Here is a 24,223-nt window from a genome sequence, read left to right on the forward strand (position 1 = left end):
TAGTGGTGCTAGAGATAGCAAAGCAAATTTACTGACTTTACATGGTTGGATTAAGAACAAAATGTAAAAAAAAAAAAAAAAAGATATATTTAAAAAGCATGCAATACACATCAGTAGTACAAATCACAAATATTTTTTTAAATAATTCCACTTTGATGATTTAGTTTTCAATTTATCTTACATGCATTAATTAAAAAAAACATTTGAAATGAATGTATAGGAAATGTTCTTTGAGTGTTTTTATAGAAGGCTTATTATTTTGGGCCATAACAAATCCAAGATGTTGAGGATGGCAATGTGGTCTGTCCCTCACAGTTTGTCAGTATAAACATTTATGCGAGCATTTCGTTTCATTCGAGGTCAGATGAGCTCATCTTGACTTCTAAGAAAACAGCGAGCTACAGAACACGCTGCCACATCAGCCTTTGTGGAAAAACGACGACCATCTAAAGCTTTCCTATCAATAGGTTGAAGGCGTTGGGCTATGTGTGTTCTTTGATGGCAGTGTATTATCTTTGCGCTTTTGAATAAAATGTTCCAACAACATGTGAGATAATGTCTTTCTTCTGGTGCCTCACTATATTACTCATCCGGGTGACAACCTCCCAGTGGACTTACAGAATCAAATTCACTCATGTTATGTCACCTTTGTCATAACCAAGATCACCGTGTTCTTTTTCCATTGCTGTCTGGCTGCCTGCCAACAATGCAGCTATACAGCGTTTCTCAACATCTACACTAGGAGTCACCAACACGGTACCCGCGGGCACCAGGTTGCCTGTGAGGACCACGTGAGTCGCCCGCAGGGCTGTTCTAAAATGAGCTCAAATAGCGGCACTTATCAGTGAGCTGCATCTATTTTTTTTTTTTTTTTTGCTATTCTTGTTTAAATCACATTTAGATGTGAACTGGATGTGAACCGGAAATGACAATAACAACTTTTTCTGATAAAAGCACTACATGCAGTATTCTTTGAAGATTAATCTTTGTCAGTGTAACACTATAAAGCACAATACATGACAAAATCAAAAGGCACATCAAAACAGGCTGATGAAAACGTGAGAAAACCAGGTTTTATCTATTTATTTAACTGACTGTTAGATATTCAACAGACAACTCATTGAAAGGAAATTCCCTCACTAAAATGACTCACTGGACAAGTACCTACAAATACCTTTTGTAGCTGCACTTGGAAATGAATAAAAAAAACACACACACAAGAAAGAGGTAAAGCACTGTAGAAAAATATAAATATATAAAAAAATATACACACACACACAAACACACACGGACACGCACGCACACACACATTGTAATCAACAAAACACTTAGAAGACTATTTTGAGACATACTTTTTTTTTTGACTATCATCTTTCTTTGTTCATGGTGTACAAAAATAACCAAACAGCCCTTCCTGTCCTTTCCCAGTCTTTTCCAACTAAAACATAAGCTATTTATTAATAAAGTTCCTTCCTTTCTATGTGCAAATATCTTCCATGCTGAAATATCCACACTTCTTTCCAAAAGTTATTGATTATTTGAAATTTCAGGCATTCATTGTAGAGGTAATCTTTATAAAACAAATGATGGTGGCCCACTGAAATATGATTATATGAATAATCGTAAAAATGTAACAGCTTTGAAAATTAAAAGTGCAAGTTACACAATTTACATACTATTTACATACCCTTGACACTTTAGACATGCAGTATATAAAAGAGCCTATGATTTTATGGAGTGTGTGTGTGGGTGGGTGCATGTTTGGGGATGTACAGTACCAGTAAATTGAGTTATGAGCTTGGTCGCAGAAACAAAATCCTAAGTCAAGGTACCACTGTGCATCATGGTCACACCAGAGCTTTGGATCGTCCCTCAAGATAAGGTGGGTAGAAGGATGTGTTTTACGATTTGTTTTATCAGAGCTTTGATTTGGCCCTCAAGCTAAGGTGGGAGAAGGAGCTGTTTTATTATGTTTATTTTATTCCATGTAGCAATGCTTCCCAAGAGGGCAGATTTTGCCTCCCACATTTTTTTGTGCTCATAACATTATATTCATTTGTTTTGATCACTATTTTCTGTTATTTGAAATTCAATTGGTTGTTGTAGAATATAGTAACAATGAGATGCAGGTGCAATTGTGAAGGCTATTATGTAATATGGTAATTGAAGAAAACGGTGATAAAAATGACCGTTTTTAGGTGTGTAAATATAAAATAATTTATTGCAAATAATTGACAACAAACACTTCTTATAGACTCGATGCAAATGAAAAAACATTTTAAAAAAGTTTCTTTGCACATCTGATTAAAAAGAAACAAACTCCCATCTCTGGAACCCCTGGGGTTCACGTGTCCATCGCCTTGGTTGTGTTAACTTGGCGGAGTTGACAATCTGAGCTGTCTGCTGACCGCGGGTGGGAGAAAGGCAGGCAGCCTGCTCCGGAACAGCCTGTTCCCGGCAGAGCAAATTCGGTACGGAAAGGGTTACAGGTCAGTGTGTCTATTTGGAACACAGTGTTCTCATCAGCAGCGGCAGCGGCTGCGGCGGTGTAGCCGCAGTACAGCCGGAACATTGTGTTACTTTGTGGCTCCTCTCCAAGACCTGCCCTTAATTTCATACTAAACGCCCGCCCATCGCTCCGCTCTTTCTTTCTCTGCTCCCGCCCTTCCCTTGCTGTACATCCCCCGGCTCATTTAGACGTGTGCGCTCCATGTGGCCGGTGTATTGGAGACGGTCGAGCCGAACACAGTACACTAATCCGGTGCAAGAAGCTCGCAGCTTGTGGGAACATCTCGTACCCAGGACGTGACGTGCGACGCGCCCTACTCATCTAGCAGGAATTGCAGGTCACTTTCACATCGTGGATATTTTTATTTATGTATTTATTTTATTTCGTCAACAAGAAACACAAGAAAATGTGAGTCCCGTCGGGTTTTGCTTGGACTTAACTGGAGTGTTTGTTAATAAGGTCTTATTTGATTCAGCTATGATTGAGAACTTCATGTATCCTGCAGAATTAGTGCATTATGAGGACAAAAGTGGGGAGTGGATTTATCTTATGCTGGTGATGGGGGATGAGGAGTTGGATGCGTGGAGGATGTAACTCGTGTGGGGGCATTTGAGGACACCACTGTGCTGTGGAAAAAACTGTTCTAAATGTCCTGTGTTCTAAATCTTAAGATAATATTAACATTATTATTATTATTATTATCAATAATATAAATTATAATAAATTATTATTGTTATTATTATTGTTAATAATAATAATAAAATAATAATAATAATAATAATATGAACCAGCACATTATCTAATGTTAAGCTAGAGGAACTGAAACATGATTTTCACGTAAACATGTTGCAGGAAAGTCTGACTGGATGTAATTCAAAGAAAAATATTGAAAAAATAATATTATAAAACCACAGAGATTTCTACAACATGACAATCATGTACTAAATGTCTGGAAGATAAAATTGACAGCTTTTATCTATTATATTTTCCATGTAGACTTTGTACTGTTAACATGAAAATCCTCTGAAAGCATCATACTATATGTTTGGCTCTATCATAAATGTTCACATTTTGGTCTTTTTTTTTCTTCAAGAATAAAAGCTACTCTTGGGATGTCATGTATGGGTATAATAAAGCGTTATGCTTTGCACCGGGGTTTAAGATAATTGCTTATAATTGATCTTTTATAATTCATACACAAGATAAGGTGCATCAGTTGATCAATCTCCCCCAGAATTTTACATATGTGACTCAGATGTTCTCGCACTGCTGCTTAGGCTTTCCGAGTTAAGATTGAGTCCTTACGCCACTTTATGTAATCAATTTTGATGATCGCAATTGAATACATGCAAGGTAACATTACTATGTAACTGTTAGTTCATTCTAACATCATCAATACATTGAAGGAAATGCAATAATAGACTGGCTCAAACGAAATGGGTTTCAAAAGAGGGGCATTGTAGATTGCTGAACACCGTCGGGGAATCCGATAGAAGGAACATTGTGTTCACACACGTACTCACACGTACTTATCGTTTGAGGACACTTCACTGACTCATGGGGACTTACCTCACCTTAAGAATTGTTCTTTCCGTAATCAGAAGTATGCACGAAGAAGGAAGTTTGAGCTTTTTTTTTTTTTTTTTACAACAAACCACAGACAATTACGACATAATTCATTAATTGAAAGAATCTAAAATTAAGATAAAAGAGAGACTTAAGAATAAAGGAGTCCAAGTAAAGAATAAAGGAGTCCAAGTAGAGATATGAATTGGAGATCAAATTAAATTCAGTTGGTCACGTGGTGAGCATTCTCCAGAAAGCCAGTACATATATATATATATATATATATATATATATATATACATATATGCCGTCCCCATCTTGTTTCATCTCAAAACTATTTTTATTTCGTTCCTGCACTTGGTTGATCTCATTTTACCGAGCACAATGTTCCCACAGGCTCTCCTGACAATCCAAATTTGCAAACTTATTTGACCCCATTGACCCCGTATAACCCCTGAAAGAGCCATTTGGTTCCCTTGCTTTTTAAAGCCAGTCCAGTGCGACCTTAAAAGGATGAGCGCTAACTTTCCAACTGGAAAGAAATCTGAAACTGAATAGCGTCTGAAAAGTGTCACCATCTTAACGGGTAATTTAAAACTCAGAGCGTGCAAGGACGCTTGCTGAACACGCCATTGTTTTTCAACATCCTCAACAAGTGTAGTAAGTTAATTGCGTACGCAAAGTAAATATATACTTCCCTGTTTGATGACAAATCTAACGAGTGAGCGAGCAGTGTACATTTCGTTCGTACAATTAAGTTGCCAGAGTTGACTTTTTGATTTTCTGTACGGAGCTCATTACATGGCACTTGCCACGTGCCATTGCTAGTACGCAAGGAAAAAAGCCAAAGAAAACTCAAAAGAACCTTTTTGCCATTTTTGTGTAGCTTAGATTGCATGTCTTGCAGACAAATTTGTGACAAAATCACAACTCTACAACTTTATGGGCTTTGCCTGCCTGAGTCGTTTATTTCCTTCACTTATTTCCATCCAAGACACTTTTATGAGTCTGAAGAAGAATGGGAACATAATTTTGTTTTGGATTATCTCTCCTTCACTGAACCTTAAACTATAGACTTGAACAAATGCACATTTTTTTTCAAACATCATTATGGCAACATTTAAATTCATTTTTGGAAGACTTGAAATGATATAATATGTGAATGTAAAATCCAAAGAGAAAGATATTGTCTAAAAAGAAACCAAGGCCGTGTTTAATGATGTGCATAATGTTAATGAGTTCAGATTTTACATTATGGCGTTAGAGAATATTTGTCATTCATGATCCAGCAACTGACTGATGTCAGAAAGTCATTCTTTGACAGCAGCTAAGCTTCTAATTGATTATTAGCTACAAAAGCTAACTAATGACTATTTGGCTGACGTTTAATTGGGTCCAAAAGCGAGACTTGCGCTACACCACAGGCAAAGGTTAGAGTGAATGAGCAGCATAGTTATTTATATTTGTCACGACTTGTTTTTATCTTCTGTTGCGTAAAGTCAGTTACACCAGGAAATACAAATAGAATGCAAATGAAGTAAAAAAATAAAATAAAAAAAGATATAGGCCATAAACAATGTAAAATTGGGCCTAAAAGGGAACCTTGCGGGACACCACAGACAAGGGTAGAGGAGAAAAAAAGCGCTAGCTTTGTATTTAGATTATGGAGAGCTGGTATGGTTTTAAAACATCTCGATAATGATAAAAGTGATTCATTTAATGAAACGTTAACACAAGATTATGATTTGTCCTGTTCTTCAGCGTCACTGTAATGCCCTCAAGCAGACATGACAACTGATCAAGAAAGTTATACAAATGGGCCCTCGATGGCTGTTACCTTTGCAGCAAAGGGCACGGACATAACCCCTACAAAAGACCAAGGAATAATCAAGGTAATATTGTCATTTTAAAATATTTTTTTTTTTTTAGTGTGAGATTATCTTGGCTCTTTTCTATATCACTTTTTTTTTTAATTTGCTTTGTCTTGCTGCTTTCAGGTTGTCAAGTGTCAAGGGCATGGAGAATGCCCAATGATTGGGGACAAAGTGACAATCCATTACACTGGAAGTCTCCTCACTGGAAAGAAGTTTGACTGTAGCCGAGATCGTAAGGAGTCGTTTTCTTTCCATGTTGGCAAGAGTAAGTATTTCTTGATGCAAATAAATCACTTGAGACAAATGCTGACTGTCGTTGCCATAGTGACTGCGGATAATGATTTATGTACCTATTTATCTTCTCTCTAAAAATGTTGACTTTTATTCCTTGCCTACAAACAGGGCAAGTTCTCAAAGCATGGGATATTGGCGTGTTATCAATGCAAAGAGGAGAGACGTGCACATTGCTGTGTAAACCAGAGTACGCTTACGGTCCCTCTGGAAATCCACACAAAGTTCCTCCCAACTCTTCAGTGCTTTTTGAGGTAGGTATGGAACGTCACCATTGATATTCAGGCCTTGAATAGAGCTGGCATTCCACTGAGCGAGCGATCATCTCTGTACAGAGCAGAATAAACCGTCAGCAAATGATTGGCTTCATGAGAAGCAGATAAATTCAAATGTGTTGTTTTTTTTGTTTTTTTTTACAACCCCTCCTTGATTACATTTTGAAGAAATATAAATACAAATGCAGTAAATGTCTGACTAAATGATTTTTTTGTTGCCAACTCGTACATGGTCACATCCCACACTAAACCATCCCTTGCGCATTTCTACCATTTTTTTTTTTTGGTTTTCGCTCAATTTGAACCTCTCACGCCAGTATTTGATTTAATCGAAATTAATAGTCGAGTTTTTATTCAAACAGATAGAACTGCTCAAGTTCGACTTTGGAGAGACACTCACAGATGATGGCGGCCTCATCCGAAGAATAAAGGTCAAAGGGGACAGCTACTTGAATCCCAATGACGGCGCCGTTGTAGATGGTAAATCCCTTGATGGATAATTACTCCTTTCGCATCTTTTATTATTGTAATTATATTACAAAACATGACATGGAACCATGTCTCGTTCTAACTCTCAGTGCATCTGGAGGGGAGCTGTGACGGTCAACTGTTTGACATCAGGGACGTCAGCTTTGTTGTCAGTGAGTCGGAGGATAAAGGTGTTCCTCTGGGAGTAGACCGTGCCATGGATAAGATGCAGAAAGGAGAATGTTGCATACTCTACTTAACACCAAAGTAAGACATCACGACTATTTATATTCCTTCTTTCTTTGTGAGTCAACATTTAACGCAAACTCCCTTGCAGGTATGCTTTTGGATGCAAAGGAAAGCCAGAATTTAAAATTGGGCCAGATAAGGACATTGTATATGAGGTAACCCTCAAAGATTTTAAAAGGGTAAGTAAACTTGAGGCAAGCCATCTGCCAAATCTGAAAGTTTTAATGACTGTGTGGTATTTGCTCCATCAAGGCAAGAGAGTCCTGGGAAATGGACATGCAGGAAAAGCTACAGCTGGCTTTAGAAATTAAGCAAAAAGGGAATCAGTATTATAAGGTAGAACAGCCTCATTTTTCTATTTGAATGAACATTTTTTTTTTTTTTCATCTACTTGAAAATATTATTTTATTGTTTAGGCAGGACACTACTACCATGCTGTCATCCAATACGAGCGCATTGTTTCCTGGTTTGAGATGGAGCTTGGTAAAGATTTGGAGCAGCAGAGGCAAATTCGTGACATTCTCTTGTCAGCCCACCTCAATTTGGCCTTGTGCTTCCTGCGCATTCAAGATTTCTCTCTGGTAGTAAAGAACTGCAACAAGGTCTGCAGAATTCAACATTTCAATTGATGCTCGCAATGTGCTTATACATACTTACCCTGTGCGGTGTTGTCTCCAAGGTGATCGAACTTGACGAAAGCAACGAGAAAGCCTTTTATCGCCGGGGCGAGGCTCATCTTCTCCGAAATGAGTTCAGCCTGGCCTTAGCGGATTTTCAACACGTGCTGCAAGTCAATCCCACCAATCAAGCAGCTCGCAGTCAGATTTCAAACTGCCAAAGCAAGATTAAGGAATATAACGAGCTGGACAAAAAGATTTACGCCAATATGTTCCAGAAGTTTGCAGAACGTGACGCCAAGGTCTGTAAATATATTCTTTGGTCAATATGCTATTGTTATTTTTACATAGACTCAATTTAATGAGATCCAATAAAAGAGCTGTAGAATAAAAATAATTTGCCTTTGTTCTGTTTTGATTGACAGTTATTATAGAAGCATTTATGGCACCAATGTTGGCAAACCACAAAATTGGGAGTTGCCTTTGGCCATGGTTAGTTGGTGACTCTTGATTATACATACTGGCCTCTAGTGTTCACCTGATGAACTTTTGATGGTCATGGTTGAAACAATGTGCATTTTTTTCGCCATTACAGTTCTAAACAGTTTCTACATGTTTAAATAACACGTTACCAAATAATAATAATCAGTCTGTTTTCCAATCTGATAGGAACATGATGCGAGGACAAAGAGGAAGTGCGATAATAATGTGAGGAGCACCATGAACGATGAACTGGGCACTAAACTGCGACGGAGCCAGGACCGCCTGTGATGACGTCTGGGAGGAACTAAAATGCAAAGACTTCTTCAGGCAAGGAGCAGAGGTGCATCGGAGCCTCCAATCCATACTCCGATATTCCCATTCCAAAGCAGAGGACAATATACCTGTCTGAAAATACTTGTGAGTGGCTTTTGGACTATTATTTTTGAAAATTCCAACATTAGTTACCTTCATCTTACATGGCTCCTGAGATGAGATGTGCCTTGGTGGTGTATGTCTAACCATGGCTTCCCAGCGTCTTGATTGCACATGTCACCATTGGCTGTTTTGGACGGAGACTTGAATCTAACGTGCAATTCGTTCTTTGGATCAAATCCATTAGTGATGTTTGCAAAAATGGCTTTAAACAGAACACAACAATTGTCTTCTTTTGTGAAAAATTCCTTGAGGGGAACTGATGGATTACTTGTGTCTTGTTGAAGCATTCAAAAATGCATTGCCTTATTCCTAAATGAGTTAATACTAATAGGAAAAAAGCACAAATGAAAGATGCCAAAAAGTTATAGCCTTTTATTTGATATCTCCAGCAAACATATTTTAGGGGTGTAAAAATTGGTTTCGGATTAAAAGATGCAAGTGCATCAACTTAAAACAAATCTAATCGTTCCACTACAATATCGAACCGTCCTTGAATCGTATCGCACCCCATTTTTCAAGATATGGATCCAATTATCACGCCAGTTTGCTCAGGCCAAAAAATGGCAAAACATTTACATTAAATAAGTTTTCATCAGAAATTTAGCTGAGTAATTTTGGTTATATTTAGGAATTATTTTTTTATCACAAACATTTGATATCTACTTAAACATTATGCAAACTACTAAATAGACATGTGAATAATATACTAGCAAAGTAATTAAAAAAAATATCAAAGTTAAATAAAGTATTTCCTACCCATATTGACCATTTAAGGTCCCGGAAGTACACATCATATTCCTTTAACCCTCCACCCCCTCCAAATTCCTTCCACTTTCCAAATTCACAAATCTAGCCGGGATAAGATTCAATTTAATATATATATTAATCCAAGCATAGTATTAATGTTCTCAACTTAACGCATTCAATAGCTGTTGAATGGGAAACAGTTCTGTCTGATGAATGACGTTGCACCTTCGGGACTGAATGAGCTCCTAATATGATTTTGAAGCAATGAGTACAGTTGAAACTGGTGGCAGCTTTAACAAATGAACACTGATTTTAAACTTGGGTTTCAACAAGTTTTATCTATTAAGTGTCCAGAAAAATAGAATTCCTAAACATGGCATAATTTAGGGTGGCCTATTTCTTTCCTTCTTGTGGCAAAATGTCAGAAATGCCCTTAATGTCCATTTGTACTTTCTGCATGCTAACTGATGACACCACTTTGACATAAACAAAGAAAGGCAAAATTAGGTGTGGTCTTTCAAAGGAGACATTTCAAAAATACGTAAGCATGAGAAATGTAAGTAAATGAGGGAAAGCTATTTCAAATCAAAATGGGATCATTTGATGGAACAAGTGCTCCTTTATGGATGTCTTTTTTTTTTTTTATCGTGTGAATGTTAATAGGAGACAGTAATGCACTTTTGGTCAGACAATCTTTTGACTAAATGTCTGGGAAAGTACCAGACAATAATTTTGACATGTTTTATAAACATTGATATGTTAAAATTTAAAAACCTTAACTGTCTTAAATATGTTGCATATCATTGTGCGAGTGGTAATATTAATTCATTTTTAAATGACTATAATCATTTTCTACAGTGAATGTGGGCATGAAGTACTTTTCTATCGTTATAACACCCCACACAAAATAAGTGCATAATTGGCATAGATAGATAAAACCAGTCAAAAGAAGCACTCTCATAACCAGTCAAAAGAAGCACTCTCATAATTGGTTTTGAACGGAAGCTACAGGTTTTTCCTTCACGTTTACATGCAATCACACTTGTGTTTCATGTTTGAACCTGGCATTAAAGCAAAACAAATACTTACAGGCAGAAATGATGTAAGGTACCATTCATGTGAGTGTTATTTGTATTTTTTGTATTTGTATACATTTTTTTTGCACTTGAGAAAGCATAAATAAACATTTGCATTCAAGAAATTGGGTCTTCCTTTAATGGTCGGTTTAATTTGGAACGTTAGATGGAAATCTTTTTCTAATTTTCCACAAACAAATTTTGTTCCATTCTCTTAACTTACTATTATAAAACTATTGTTTACTCTACGGCAATATTTGAAATAACCACCTTCATTATTGCGCAACTATAAAGAAAATCACTATCAAATTAAATGATAGAACAAATGATAGAAGAGTTGACGGGACCAGTAATCACCTCATTGATTTATTTCAAATTAATAAAATGAACATAATTTAAGAAATTATTTGCCATCATACATTGTGATGATGAGTAACACTAACACTGTCAGTTGAATGCATCAATTTATACAATATATGGCACAATAATATATACATACTGTATATATACTATATATATACGTATATATATACGTATATATATATATATGTATATATATATATATATATATATACGTATATATATATATATATATATGTATATATATATATATATATATATATATATATATATATATATATATACGTATATATATATATGTATATATATATATATATATATATATATACGTATATATATATATATATATATATATATGTATATATATATATATGTATATATATATATATATATATATATATATATATATATATATATATATATATATATATATATATACATACTGTATATTAAAATTCCAAGCAAATCAGAACATTTTTATCTTAAAAGACAAAAAAGATAAGAATACTGTTAACAAGATGGTTATTTTAAAAATGTATTCTGATAATTACTTGTTACCTGTTAAAAATGTAGCCAGTAATGTAATCCAAGATTCGCAATATCAAAGTCATATAATTTGATTACTTTCAGTCACATTTGCGTAAGTCAATACACACTATGCAAATATTGGCAAAATAAATGAAATCTACATTTAGGCATATTTGTTCTTTTTCTGTCTTATTTTAGTAAGCATGAGGAAGCCAGAGTTCGAACTGCAAACTTTGAAACTGTGAGGCAGATGTGATAACCACTAGTCCACTAGTGTGCTACTTTCATAACAGTGTTTTTAAAATCTATTCACATGATCCAGTGTGTGTGAGTTTATGAAGGCAACTTTAGCATTTATCGGTACCTTAAAGTAATTGAACAAATGCCACAAATTTTCACATTATTCTGTTAAAAACAAGTACAATTTTTATGACAATTTGTAAAATAACTTTGGGAATAATGTTTGATTGTAGAAAGTAAAAGTGATGAATGTTTGAAAAAAATAGAGCATATTCATATCCCATGAGAGTACATATTTTTGGGGTGATCATTTAAAGGCACTTATAGAATCTATAAAGACTTGGCTCACCTACTGGAGGTGCACACATGGTCCTTTTGTCACGACTCAACACTTTTGTTTTATTCCACGTTCAAGGTTGTATAGTACTGACAAAGAATCAGCATAATAAATTTGACCTTATGCTGGCAATAAAAAAATAAAAAATGGTTTTGTTTGTTATTGTCTATGTTCTTGTTCTCGGTAACTAGAGACGATTTTATCCTATCAAAACCCAAACGTTTCAAAGCTGAGCATATCATTTTCATTATTGCAGTTGCTACTGGCAAAACTTTACAACCTTCCCTATTTTTTAAATTCCCTTTATGTAAACCATCAAATAATGGAGGATAGGAATGGGCAAACAATGAGGCACTGAGGTTATTTCTAACCTGGTACAGCTTGTTTTGAAAGGAAAATGTGAAAAATGTTAGCTTTGGTATTAAAGTTGTGCCTCAGAGTGTTCAATGGAAGTGCTCCGTGTTTTCACAATATGACATCTGATTTGCGCGTTACGTGCTGCATTTCAAGTACTTTCTTGGGCGGCGAATGATCGGATGGCGTGCAAAGGATGGCGAAGCGCTAGCAGGAAAGAATTTTTGATATTAAAATATTTCATGCGCACAGAATCCCATGAAGGGATCAAATGATTATGTGAAATGTACCTGACGAAGTGTCCCAGGAGTGGTCATCAACTTATACACCATCCATAAAGGAACGTTGAGTGTGGAAGACAGAGTGAACCACCAACCCAAAGCATAACCCCACCACGGATACTCAATGGTGTTGTTGAACTTCAGAGGTTTGTATTTCACCAAGGAGAAGATAAATGTGCCCTGAAAACAACCACACACACACAAAAAAATTCAATTTCCGTCAACTAGAAATTAAATACTGGACATGTCTGTGGTAAGAACATTTCTTGGAGCTTTTAATGGATGGACAGATAGATGAATGGATGGATATATTTTTTTTTTCTTACACGAGCTAAAAGCTACCAATTCATTAAGTCAAGTTTTTTTTAGTGAGCATACTGGACAAGGGGGATATGTTATAAGGATGATATAATTTTAATCTATACGAGCAAGTACTCAGGATTTACTCTGCTATAGTCCTCTAGGTGGCGCCAAAATCTAGTTTATGTATTCATACGAGAGCTGTTAATTTATGAACTGGCCAACATAACATGACAAACGCATACATTTCTCTAAATATGAAAGCATTTCAGAAAAGTCATATTTGGATACACTGTAACTTAAATACTTCCCGTTGAGCAGGGAATACTTATTGTTCATTGCCTGCGAGTTTATTTATCCAATCTTATCCAAGTAAGGCTAATTAGAGCAATTCTCGTTAGAAATGGCATTAATAATTGTTAAACTTGACCAATTACAAATTGATTTTTGCTGCTGTGAATTTTGAAACAATTAAGGCAAAATTACAATACTTGTCTGCAATCAGCTGAGGCGCTCTTTCGTCAATCTCAACTAGTTGTTGATCTATTCTTTCTATCATCTGTTCAATTACTATAGCGTTATTTCTCAGATCACGAATGAGCCAGAGCCGATCATATCTGATCTACTTTAATATTTTAATATCAATGAATAACGTTTATCAAAAACTGTAAACAATTTGTATTTAATGTGAATATTTTTACATCTATTTTTCGTGCTTTTCTTTCACTGGAAGTGAAGGAGGATCACAACGGTTGCTGAATGAATGTTTTGAAGAAAACAGCAAAAAATCATTACAAAAGTACCAACTGGAGACATTCTTTTCAACACGCATGGCAAGAGCTGCTTGTCAAAACTTGCCAAACCTGCTAGAGACTGTTGACAGTTTTCCGCTTAAGTAGCCAGGCTATTCTCATCCACTATCTTAAAATCAAGGTCGGTGGAATGAGACGAAAGTTAATCTTCAACAGAGCAAACTATAATTCTCTCTTCTAGAACTGGCCAATCAGACTGAATGTTTACTCACCATGCAGATTACCGGGGTGACATATTTCAAGCAGTGTTTAATCAGCGGCAAAGGCCTGTATCCAATCATGTCCTCAATGTTGTCATAGAAACGATCTGCTCCTGTGGTCACGTGGTGAAATGACGGTGAGGAAGTCTGAATGAACCGTTCGGGAAGCATTCAAATGTGAAATTTACTCACCATAAACCCACCCAACAGACACGGACTGAAATATGGCAAAGAGAAGCAGAGTCATCCCGCTGCAGGAGTAATAGTCAAACAATTGAAAGATGTACAATCCACCCTGTGTGAAAGGAGACAACTTTAGAATGGGGGGGGGGGGGGGGAAAATTGAAGGAACCACAAAAAATAAAGATAATTCTGCCTTACTTCAGTGACCATTACGAGGCCGATAAAGAAACAGAAAACACTGATGAAGAGCAAAAGTAGTTTGCGTCTATGGCCGACGTGGAAAAAGGAAGGTTTCAGGTCACAAATGCCGGTTGCAAGAGCTTCCAGACCTACAAACTGAAGAAGAGACATTTATGTTACTTATGTTCCACATTAGCATACACTATGCTGAGCTCAATGTACAACCTCACTGTCCAATCCGAGCAGAATGATCATGATGAAAAAGAAAATGGCCCAAATCTGTGGAAACGGCATCATGGCCACAGCTCGAGGGTAAGCGATGAAGGCCAGGCCGGGACCTATGGCGGGAAAATGACACTTTTGTGTTCGCATTCTCTCGCAGGTATAACGTGGGACGTTTTACCTGATTCCGCTACTTTGGATATGTCTGTGTTTTGTTCATAAGCCATGAATCCAAGAACTGAGAAGATTGCAAAACCAGCCACAAAACTGGTCCCGCTGTTCAGGAGGCACAAGTAGACGCAGTCTCTAAAAAGAGCAACAACAAAACACATGGTGAACTTTAAAGACCTCGATTTAAAAAACTTTTCAGACTCTACACATTCAATCCCAGGTACTTATTTATATATATATTTTTTTTTTGTCAGGAGTGAGGGTAAAGAAAAAGGGCCTGAAATTGTCTGCCTGTCTGCTGTTTATGTATTTATATCTCAGTGGGCAAGTCTCATGTGCACTCTGCTGGTACACTTTATTTTGATTAGCAGTACAGTTCTGGGAATATCAACATGAGACCAAAACTAGTATTTGCATCCTAAATTTAGGATTTTTTTTTATATTCATTAGGTAACAGTTCTCAAAGCAGTCTTTGCTGACTTTGGGTGAGGGACGGTATTCATAATGACATTCGCACCTATCAACACAGCAAGTGAGTAATTAAGTTTGGGTTCTGTTTAGATTTCCCCTGGTCCTGCTTCCAGTCTGTCATCCAGGCAGCTCCTTTGCATGCCAAGCCGTGTCTCAACTTTGACATTTGTAAAAGCTTCTTTATTGCTCAGAGCTGCTTGGTTTTGTTGATGCTTTTATTCTTCTTCTTCTTTCCCAAAGACGATTTGCTGCTTTTCAGCCCTCCCCCCATCCCCAGAAAAACAAAAGTGCCCATTCAAACTGAACTACTTTTGATTGGCCGTGAAAACAAACCACGATTGTGTTAATTTCCTAAAATGACGGTGCAAAACTGATGTCACAGTTTTTTGTTTTTTTTTGGTATTGTTTTCAACGCTTTCTTGTGGCTCCTCTGTTTGTTGTCCTTTGGGCTGTTTTTACTTTCTAAAAATTTTCCAGTTTCCTTGGTTTCCTCTTTGGCATTGTGGTGCTTCTGAAATCAGCCAACTTTGCAAAGTGGGTCATGTTCTATGTACTGTGCTCTGCTCCTTTTGTGAGGCTAAGTATTTTCCTGACGCAAAACAACGGCATGAGTTTGAGCACTGCTTACGGAAACAGGAGTATGTTTATGTATAAAGGCTTTCAAAAGACATAGAATGAGAGATTGCTCTCCAGCGACCCTCCACTAAAATCTGTTGAGCTTTTCTTAAAAATGTGGATTTCTCTGGGTAGCACTTAGAAAGAAGGAAATTAAAAAATACATGTGGCTGGATAAAACGACAGAATGTTTGATGAAGCCCAAGTAATGGCGCTCAAACGATCATTCACGTGTACGTTGAGTTTGATGTTAACTTACTTGTAACAGTTATTGTTGTACTTGTTATAACTTCCAAGTGCCGTCAAACAACCGATGCAAATCGCATAAGAATAAAATATTTGTGTGCCGGCGTCCATCCAGACCTGCCAGACAACGACATAAAAGGCAAACATTCAATGATGGCGTCAGTGGTAAATGCTTCATGATTGTTCGCTAATGTTTGACTGCGTGTAATACATAATCGACATTAAAATATAACAGCGTAAAAATTGTGTATAAATAACCCAGCGGTTTACTCCCTGTTGCTTTTTTTTTTTTTGCAATTTCCCCATCAAGCTAAACCTCTAAACACCGGTTGTTACACAAGAGCTTAGAAAAGTGAAGAGAACAAAAGTACTGAATGTCACGTTTGTATCATTTTCACTGCTCTACACTACATGCAAATGTCAAACCCTGACACAGGGCCAACAATTTCAAAATTCACCTGTAGCTTTCTTATTATAGATATACTGTGTCATTTTGTTAAACGGGTTTGAAGGCTCATACCTGCGGATCAGTCAGGCGGGATGGTTCGGGGTAGAGGTAAAATTTGATGCCATCTATGGCCCCGGGCAGCGTCAGCCCACGGACAAGCAGCACGGCCAACATCAAGTACGGAAACGTGGCCGTGAAATACACAACCTGTTAGACCGGGTGGGAATTCAAATTTTCTTTAAAATGCTTTTTTTTTTTGTTTTTGTGATGAGGATTACCCCAATGAATGAAAACACAAATTGGGATTTTTTTCCCCTGCGGCAAATAGAGTGACTAGATTTCAAATATTTGTACACTCCCCATCGATGCAGCAATATTTGCCAGAAAGGAAGGAAAACCAGACGATCACATGATGAAAACACTTGACGAAAGTGATCACAAGATTGAGTGAAGATGCAATATTTTCTCCTGGCAGGCTGGTAGACAAACAGACAGTCTGAGAGACACCTGTAGTTAGATTATATGTGCAACAAACAAGCAAGCACATCTTAAAGACATCTACCTTTCCTGTGGACTTCACTCCTTTCCACACGCAAAAGTAGCAGATGACCCAAGACAAAAGTAGACACAGCGCCAACTCCCATCGAAACCCGCCCAACTCCTCGACGCTTCCCGTCACGTTCAGTACTCTTCTCCTGGGGATTGCATTTGTGTAAACATTAGGCACTTTGCTGCTTGTTCTTTTCATGAAACATTTGAACTTACTCCCAAAACTCCCTCACAGGGGATGTTGCGTTTTCTGCCACAGTCCAGTTGAGAACACGTCTTTGACTGAACTCCACACACGTCTCTGTTACAAACACAGCCGGCATACACTCATTAAATCCAATGTACACTAAGGGAAACATTTTATAATAATATGAAAACAAAAGAGACCATTTAGCAAAATAATTCACAAAAAAGTAGCTTTATGTGGCTTTAATTTTGTAACATCTGTCATCTAGTGAAAGAGCACTTTGTTTTTCCTGTGACCACACGCATAGTTGCGCCAAGACTAAACTATAATAAAAATGATGACAATAACTACCATGGCGCAGTGCTGTCTGCCAAAGTCCCAAACATGGAAAACTATGCAGTTGCAGTTTTTAAGCTGAGCATCCATGCACTGTCTGAGAAGAGCCCTTCGAGTGCTTACATTTCAGATGAGCAAATATTTTCGGTCCATTTTACCTTGTTAATGGGCTCAATATGATTTCATTGCAAGAGTTGCACTGAGGTGACTGGGAGTGCAAAGGTCAGGGTTTTCTTCCAGTTTTTTCTCCTCGTGTGCATTGCGATACATATTGACAACCAATTATCGCCGAGCCCAAACTTGTGTGTATTACGTACCTGTGTTCCAGCTGTTGCTGCAGCTTGCCCACGGAAGCTCAGTGCTGAAGGAAGAGAAGAGGTACAAGAATGCCCACGCCAATATGATGATGTAATAGATGCTGGAGTATAAAACTACCACCTGACTTCCATAACCCATTCCTAAGAAATTGGAGAGAAAATAAAAAGAAGCAAATATTGATAATCCAAACTGACATTAACTTTCAAAATGATGGTATCACGCTTAGAACGTAGTTGGACTTCTATTCTCCTTTATCCCTTCAAGTCATTACTACTGATGATGGAAAATCAGGGACAACTGGGGGTTCACACTTATTTTTTTACTTCCCTCACAGCTTTTATGATTGGTGTTATTAGTTTATGCAGTTGTACAAAATTGTTGGGGCTCGGAGTGAATATTTACCTGAAAAAAGGGGACAGATTTGCTTCCAGCAGGTAATGGCGCCCTGTTTGGTGTACTGGCCGAGAGCTGTCTCCAGTAGAAACAGAGGGATCCCACATGTGAAGAGGAAGAGTACATAAGGGACAAAAAAGACTCCTGGTGGGAAAAATAGAGAGGCATAAGTTATTATATTGTATATCACAATCGTATTAATGATGATGGCTCATTCAGTATGTTTGTGCTGTGCATTGCAAATTAGCTTGGAAGGTCACAACATTTAACGGTACTGTAGTTGCCATCCAAAGCATAGCAGCTGTTCTGGGCTTTGTTTTTCTTCATTGACAATTTTTTTTCCCCAACTCACCGCCTCCATTTTTGTAGCACAAGTAAGGAAATCGCCAAACATTTCCAAGTCCAATGATTTGTCCAGCAACTGCAAGAAGGAACTCAATCTTGTTGGACCACTGTCCTCTGGCCACAATGACCGGAGAGGCGGTTTCCTTCTTCGCCTTGAACTTGACCTCTGGGTCATTTGGCTTTTCCATGGCACTGCAAAGAAATATGACCCATGGTCAAATTATCAGAAGCATCACTGGTGTGCCGTGAGAGACGTTCAGCTGTGCCGTGGGATTGTCCAATATTAATTACGGAGCGCATTGTAAACAGGATCGCCAAACCACTCGTCAGTTCGCGCAAGGCCTGGTCAGCCAGTTATATTACTTAGTATTTATTTCTATTAAGTTATTCGACTCTCCATACATATAGGAATAGGACTTCACGTCTTTCGTTGTAATATAACAGATTTTAATGTAGGCGCTTAACCGATTTTTGTTGGCGGTGTGCCGCGAGATTTTTTCCAATGAAAAGGTGTGCCGTGAATGAAAAAAGGTTGGGAAACGATTTTTTCCAATGAAAAGGTGTGCCGTGAATGAAATCTCATTCATTGGATTTATTGCACTGTGCCGATGCAATACAATCAGACCGACACAATATGAAATCTCAAGATTCTCCGATTCTCGATTAGCAAGTGGCTGACCAGGCCTTGCGCGAACTGACGAGTGGTTTGGCGATCCTGTTTACAATGCACTCCGTAATTAATATTGGACAATCCCACGGCACAGCTGAACGTCTGTGGTTGGGAAACACCGGCTCAAGCTACTAGTACTGCAAGTAAACGTGCAATCAGAAACTAGTTACAGAAGAACGAAAAACAAAAACAAACAAAATTGGACCTGGACGCATGACAGTAGAGCGTTATAAATACACTCAAGTACAGGAGAGAAGTGATGGCAGCTGAACATGAGGAGCGGAAACTCGAGGAACTGGGAATGGTAGCAAACAGAAGCTGACACATGGAAGCAAAAAGAGTCCAGAAGCTTCCAAGAAATTGACACTGGGGGGCTAAAATGAAACAACAACCACACAGTTATACTCAATGAGCTGTAACTCTGGAAAATATTTGTTGCTGTTATAAAAATACTCGACTGGTTGTTAGGGCCACTGTTGGTCATGTGATGATGTTCCCAGCTTGCATGTTGAGTTCTGCTCCAAAATGAATTTAAAAAAAAAAAAAAACACAATGATTATTATTTAGTTGAGAGATGAATGGTGAACGTTCTACGAGGTGGTTTAGATACTTGCTTTCGGAGAAGCGTCATTTCTGTTGGATGATGGAAATGGAACCTTTCATAATGTGAACACAATGACCGCAGTCTTGCGGCAGTGGGGTCACCGGTGGGTCAAAGCTGCTTGGCAACTGAGGGACATTCTCCTCAATGTTGCTTTTGTTTGGCTACTTTGGCTCGAGTGTGGAAAATTATCTTGCAAATATCAACGCCACTACAATGCACAAATTTATGCATAGACTGCAGTGACATCATAAACTACAACAATGAGGTCAACGGCGACCTAATAAAGAATATGCGACATCGTCACATATGCTTCAAGATGACAATAAAGAATTTTTTATATTAGACACGGACGGCCTGGATTAAACCTCCTCTTTTTACTTCAGCATAGTTCCTTCAAGATGGTGCCAAAGAATCTTTTATTCTAGTGACTAATTTACAAGCAAAATAGTCATTTGTGGCAATGTTTCTATAATTTGTGAATGAGGACCACGTGTTGACAAAAATAATACCTGCAACTCATATCCACATACTGTGTATTGTTTGCTGGTGATGAAATATATAAAATAGATCAATAAATATATCAACAATGGTCTCCACTTTGCAATTTTCGTTTAGTTACAATAGTCACAAACGTAATCCCCAGTGACAAATGCGAAATAACTGTCACCATTTGGTGTCAAAAAATAGGAAAAAAGGTTCGGACTGAATATAACCTAATGAAACAAATTAACTATGTAACTGTATAACAAATTGGCTAATATTTACTGATGTGGTGGACTGTGAATGTATCTTTGGCAATCCATTATGTGCGGTAAGTTAGAATATTAAATGGAACACATTACTTGGTATGTTAGTTAGTTAAAAATTAATGTAAAGTTGGTTTTGCCCTTAACTCCACTGTACTGTTTTTTAATGTGAATAAGGAGCCATCATCAAATATTTTGTCGTTGGAGGCAGTGGGCCATTTTTGGAGATTATATAGTGACTTTGTGGTTAGTACATCTGCTCCACAGTTCTGATAACGCTGATTAGAATTCGGGCTTCAACATTTCTGTGTGTAGTTTTCATATTCTTCCTGTGCTTGAAAATAACATGATACAATAATTCATATTTTTTTAATGGAAAAAACAATCTCATTTTTTGTTATTTTTCCTTATACACCTGCATACTCCCACTTGACACGCAAGCAAAGTTCCTTTGGAACAACTGCGTTCTCTGATTAAACAATTTATTGAGCTTTCAAGTGTATTGACATACGTTTGACAACTGTAATCAGTATTTGAGATGGAGCGCAGCCAAGAAGCTCAGGAAATTGCTCTCAAGCTCAACCAAGTGTGAGCTTGGACATGTTGAATCTTTCTCACTTGTAAACAATCTGATGAAAAATCATCATTAACATCTTCTTTTAGTTTTTGTTTGAATTCTGTTCAGCTACTACAGAAGATGACTACACTACATTGGATTAAAAAAAACCCACAGAAGACAATGCAATACTTGTTTCAATCCTAACTGTTAAAATGTCACTATGTCAAAGTAGAGTTTCTAGTGTACAATTTTAAACATTTACCACAATGGAAACATTAGGTCTGGAGTCACCTCACTTTAACTTAGGTCCTTCGATCTGAGTAAAAAACTATCTCCGGCTACAAATGTTAAGGCCAACTTTGCAGAGTACTTATTTAAGTAAATTGCAGTATTAGTTTATTTTAAAAAACGTCAGTGTTGAGGATTGAACTCAACTAGCATCACTCACTCATCATGGCTCCCTTTGGAGGAAAAAAAAAAAGGGTGTTTATTTTTTTTCAGCGAAAAACAAAATTGCATCTGGGTCTCGCAGATGTTGCGATATCGAAGTGAACGTCGCAGCATGACACAGGCGTTGCAGCTGTTATCCGAAAGGGCAGCTTGAAAACAACTTTCTCGGAGCAAGCTTTGAAATCAGCCGCCTATGCTCTTGACACTTGGCGAGAAGGAGGCGACTTCCCGCTAAGCAGGCCCTAAAAAGGACACTGCAGAACACGGAGATGAGAGATGACTTTCTCTCTTTGCAGCCATCATATCCTTCAGTTCACATTCATGAGATTGCATGCAAAATCCATTCTTTTGGTATAGTGTTAACTGTTAAAGTTGATAACAGTCAATAATGAACATTAATTCAAAAACAACAATGCAGGAGTGGGACAAACATGGAGACATTGACGTCTCTTCTATGATCCTACCCACCAGCAATTACATAATCAAATCTACTGTTTGTTGAATTAATTCAGCTATTTCTCCTAATATTGGTTCATTAAAATTAATACATTTTGTGATTTTTAAATTGTTTTATAACAAAATAAAATTGCAATATAAACTGAACTGTTTATGCACGGTGCTGATGCTGCCTTTTTATTTTCCTCATCAATTCATTTTCAACCATATTGAAAAACCATTAAGATCAAAATTCTTTATCAAATGTTTTGCATTGCAAAAATACAATTTCAAAGAACCATTTGCAGGACTAGCAAATTCGAGTGACGTGCAATTGCCTACAAATGAACAATTAGGTGATAAATTACACTTTTTAGTGTGCGGATGAGAAACAAGCCAAACAAGACTCAACAGTCTTAAAACTCTCAGAATGACATTCCACTAAGCATGAGATTCATCACCTTTTGTTTCTTTCAATTGACTCACAAACCAAACTTCGTGAACTTGGCAGAGTTTGGGTATACACTTTTATTTTTACAAGCATCGCTCACCTGGGAGGCCAATGATCTTAATTTTCTCTGACTGTCAAATCACACACACTATGCACAGTTGAGCAGCTGTTGATCATCTTGGAATAGCATCACTACATCACATTAAAGTTTGACCTCTATAAAAAAAATAGTTATCTATCAGTGTATTATTTTTAATCAACACAACAATTTCTTACTGTTTGGCTACACTACTCGAATGTGCTAACAGTGAAGCAAAAATTAGTTTCTGAAAGAATGCGCTGGCTGAGATGTTATTCCAAACAAGTGAAATAACCGCTCCCGCTGCAGCGTAGCCTGTAACCTTTGGCCTACATAATGCGGCAACAAGCGCCAAGAATAAGTGCACAAGCGCACAAAAGCCCAGCTGCTCCTTGAAATGTTTGTGTCGCTATCCCCAAAAAGATGAAAGCGGTGCATACCCATCACTCATAGAAGGAAAAAGCATGTGGCCTGAATGAAAATCAACAGTACCTGATAAAGGCGGTCACGGCGTCAGCAGCCTGTATTTGTGTGTGGCACTTCATTCATCTTGAGGTGGCCCTCATCTGAGTGCAAGTAGGTGTAGCTTTGATAAGGGCAAGCCCATGTGGCAAGCGTTGCACATGTGATAAAGAGAGAAAGCACGATGCACTGGTCTGGTCGGGAGACAAGAAGAGGGTGAGGGTGGGAGGAAGTGGAGGGGGTAAGAAGGGGGAAATTAGGAGGAGGGGGGGTTGCATGGTTGTGTTTCAGAGCCTGCAAATGAAGGCGGGATCTATTCAACAAGCTCGCATGGTTGCACACACAAGATCTGGTCAACTTGTGACTTTCACACGGTTTTGGCATAATTCATGTATCATTCTGTCTTTTGAATTGGCAATCAAACATAATAATATCAACAAAGTAGTTATTTAGAGGCAAAACGGTGGTGCGAGAAGCTACTTCCAAAATGCAATACGTCATGCATTACCTGTTTTTTTTTGTATTTGAAAGTAATACTTTATTTTTTTTATCATGCAACATTAGAGTTATAAGACACTTGTTACAATTAAGTTATTTTGCCGTTTTAAGACAATTGTAACTCCTTAAATAGTGGAGGGACGGATTGCATATAAAATTTAAGTTTAATAGATGTTTTGGAAGCATAGCATACATCCTGCCTTGAAATAGCAATAATACAACAGCACTAGAACAGGCTAAGGGACCAATAGACTTAAATCGATTGAGCATGTCAAAATATGGCTTATTTCAGAATGAGCGAGTGGAGCAAACACGTACCTTAATATTTTCTTTAACTGACAATCTGAGAATAGATTGAAAACAGGACCCTCTCCTCTTCCTCCATTGTTTTTTTTCCCCATGTAGTGACGTCGCGTATACGTGACGTCAATTTCTTCGGACGGAGCGCTCATTGTCCCAGAATGCTTCACTTCCAACGGTAGCCTCTGTAGTTCCCCTTTTTATGTAGTATTTTATAAGGTAGACGTTACTTTTCCCGCACCTATTGCACTCTACCACCTAGCGGCTGATGCATTGCAGCTTTTTGCTGTTATTTAAGGAATG

General features: G+C 37.5%; 2 protein-coding genes across 8 annotated transcripts; one reads left to right on the forward strand and one right to left on the reverse strand.

Annotated features, from left to right (window-relative positions):
- The first annotated feature begins 1,746 nt into the window (after window positions 1-1,746).
- Window positions 1,747-10,715, forward strand: fkbp5 (FKBP prolyl isomerase 5). 3 transcript variants are annotated; one of them, XM_088389606.1, is made up of 12 exons: window positions 1,747-1,882; window positions 2,698-2,846; window positions 5,837-5,967; window positions 6,073-6,214; window positions 6,352-6,494; window positions 6,878-6,995; window positions 7,094-7,250; window positions 7,321-7,411; window positions 7,485-7,568; window positions 7,649-7,834; window positions 7,912-8,151; window positions 8,519-10,715. In XM_088389606.1, the coding sequence occupies exons 3-12, from the start codon at window positions 5,863-5,865 to the stop codon at window positions 8,618-8,620; spliced, it is 1,368 nt and encodes a 455-aa protein (XP_088245732.1). In that variant the 5' UTR covers window positions 1,747-1,882; window positions 2,698-2,846; window positions 5,837-5,862; the 3' UTR covers window positions 8,621-10,715. The 3 variants fall into 3 exon arrangements, 2 of the variants coding, with proteins under 2 accessions (XP_088245732.1, XP_088245733.1); XR_015861294.1 differs by lacking the exon at window positions 1,747-1,882 and adding an exon at window positions 8,275-8,341 and having other exon boundaries at window positions 2,603-2,846; XM_088389607.1 differs by lacking the exon at window positions 1,747-1,882 and having other exon boundaries at window positions 2,605-2,917.
- A 1,373-nt stretch (window positions 10,716-12,088) lies between these two features.
- Window positions 12,089-24,075, reverse strand: LOC148390855 (sodium- and chloride-dependent GABA transporter 2-like). 5 transcript variants are annotated; one of them, XM_088389152.1, is made up of 16 exons: window positions 23,939-24,075; window positions 23,153-23,316; window positions 18,674-18,858; window positions 18,331-18,465; window positions 17,928-18,068; window positions 17,304-17,388; window positions 17,101-17,233; window positions 16,611-16,745; window positions 16,104-16,207; window positions 14,769-14,893; window positions 14,591-14,703; window positions 14,384-14,521; window positions 14,195-14,297; window positions 14,015-14,115; window positions 12,700-12,870; window positions 12,089-12,616 (listed from the first exon to the last, which is right to left on the reverse strand). In XM_088389152.1, exons 2-16 carry the CDS (start codon window positions 23,203-23,205, stop codon window positions 12,521-12,523), a joined length of 1,818 nt encoding a protein of 605 aa, XP_088245278.1. In that variant the 5' UTR covers window positions 23,206-23,316; window positions 23,939-24,075; the 3' UTR covers window positions 12,089-12,520. The 5 variants fall into 5 exon arrangements, with proteins under 5 accessions (XP_088245278.1, XP_088245279.1, XP_088245280.1 ...); XM_088389153.1 differs by having other exon boundaries at window positions 23,153-23,226; window positions 23,939-24,021; XM_088389154.1 differs by lacking the exons at window positions 23,153-23,316; window positions 23,939-24,075 and adding an exon at window positions 19,542-20,880 and having other exon boundaries at window positions 17,928-17,971; window positions 18,049-18,068.
- Window positions 24,076-24,223: the final 148 nt, after the last annotated feature.

Source organism: Syngnathus floridae, chromosome 11 (assembly GCF_059516105.1).
Source record: "Syngnathus floridae isolate MCC-2025c chromosome 11, RoL_Sflo_1.0, whole genome shotgun sequence".
NCBI lineage: Eukaryota > Metazoa > Chordata > Actinopteri > Syngnathiformes > Syngnathidae > Syngnathus > Syngnathus floridae.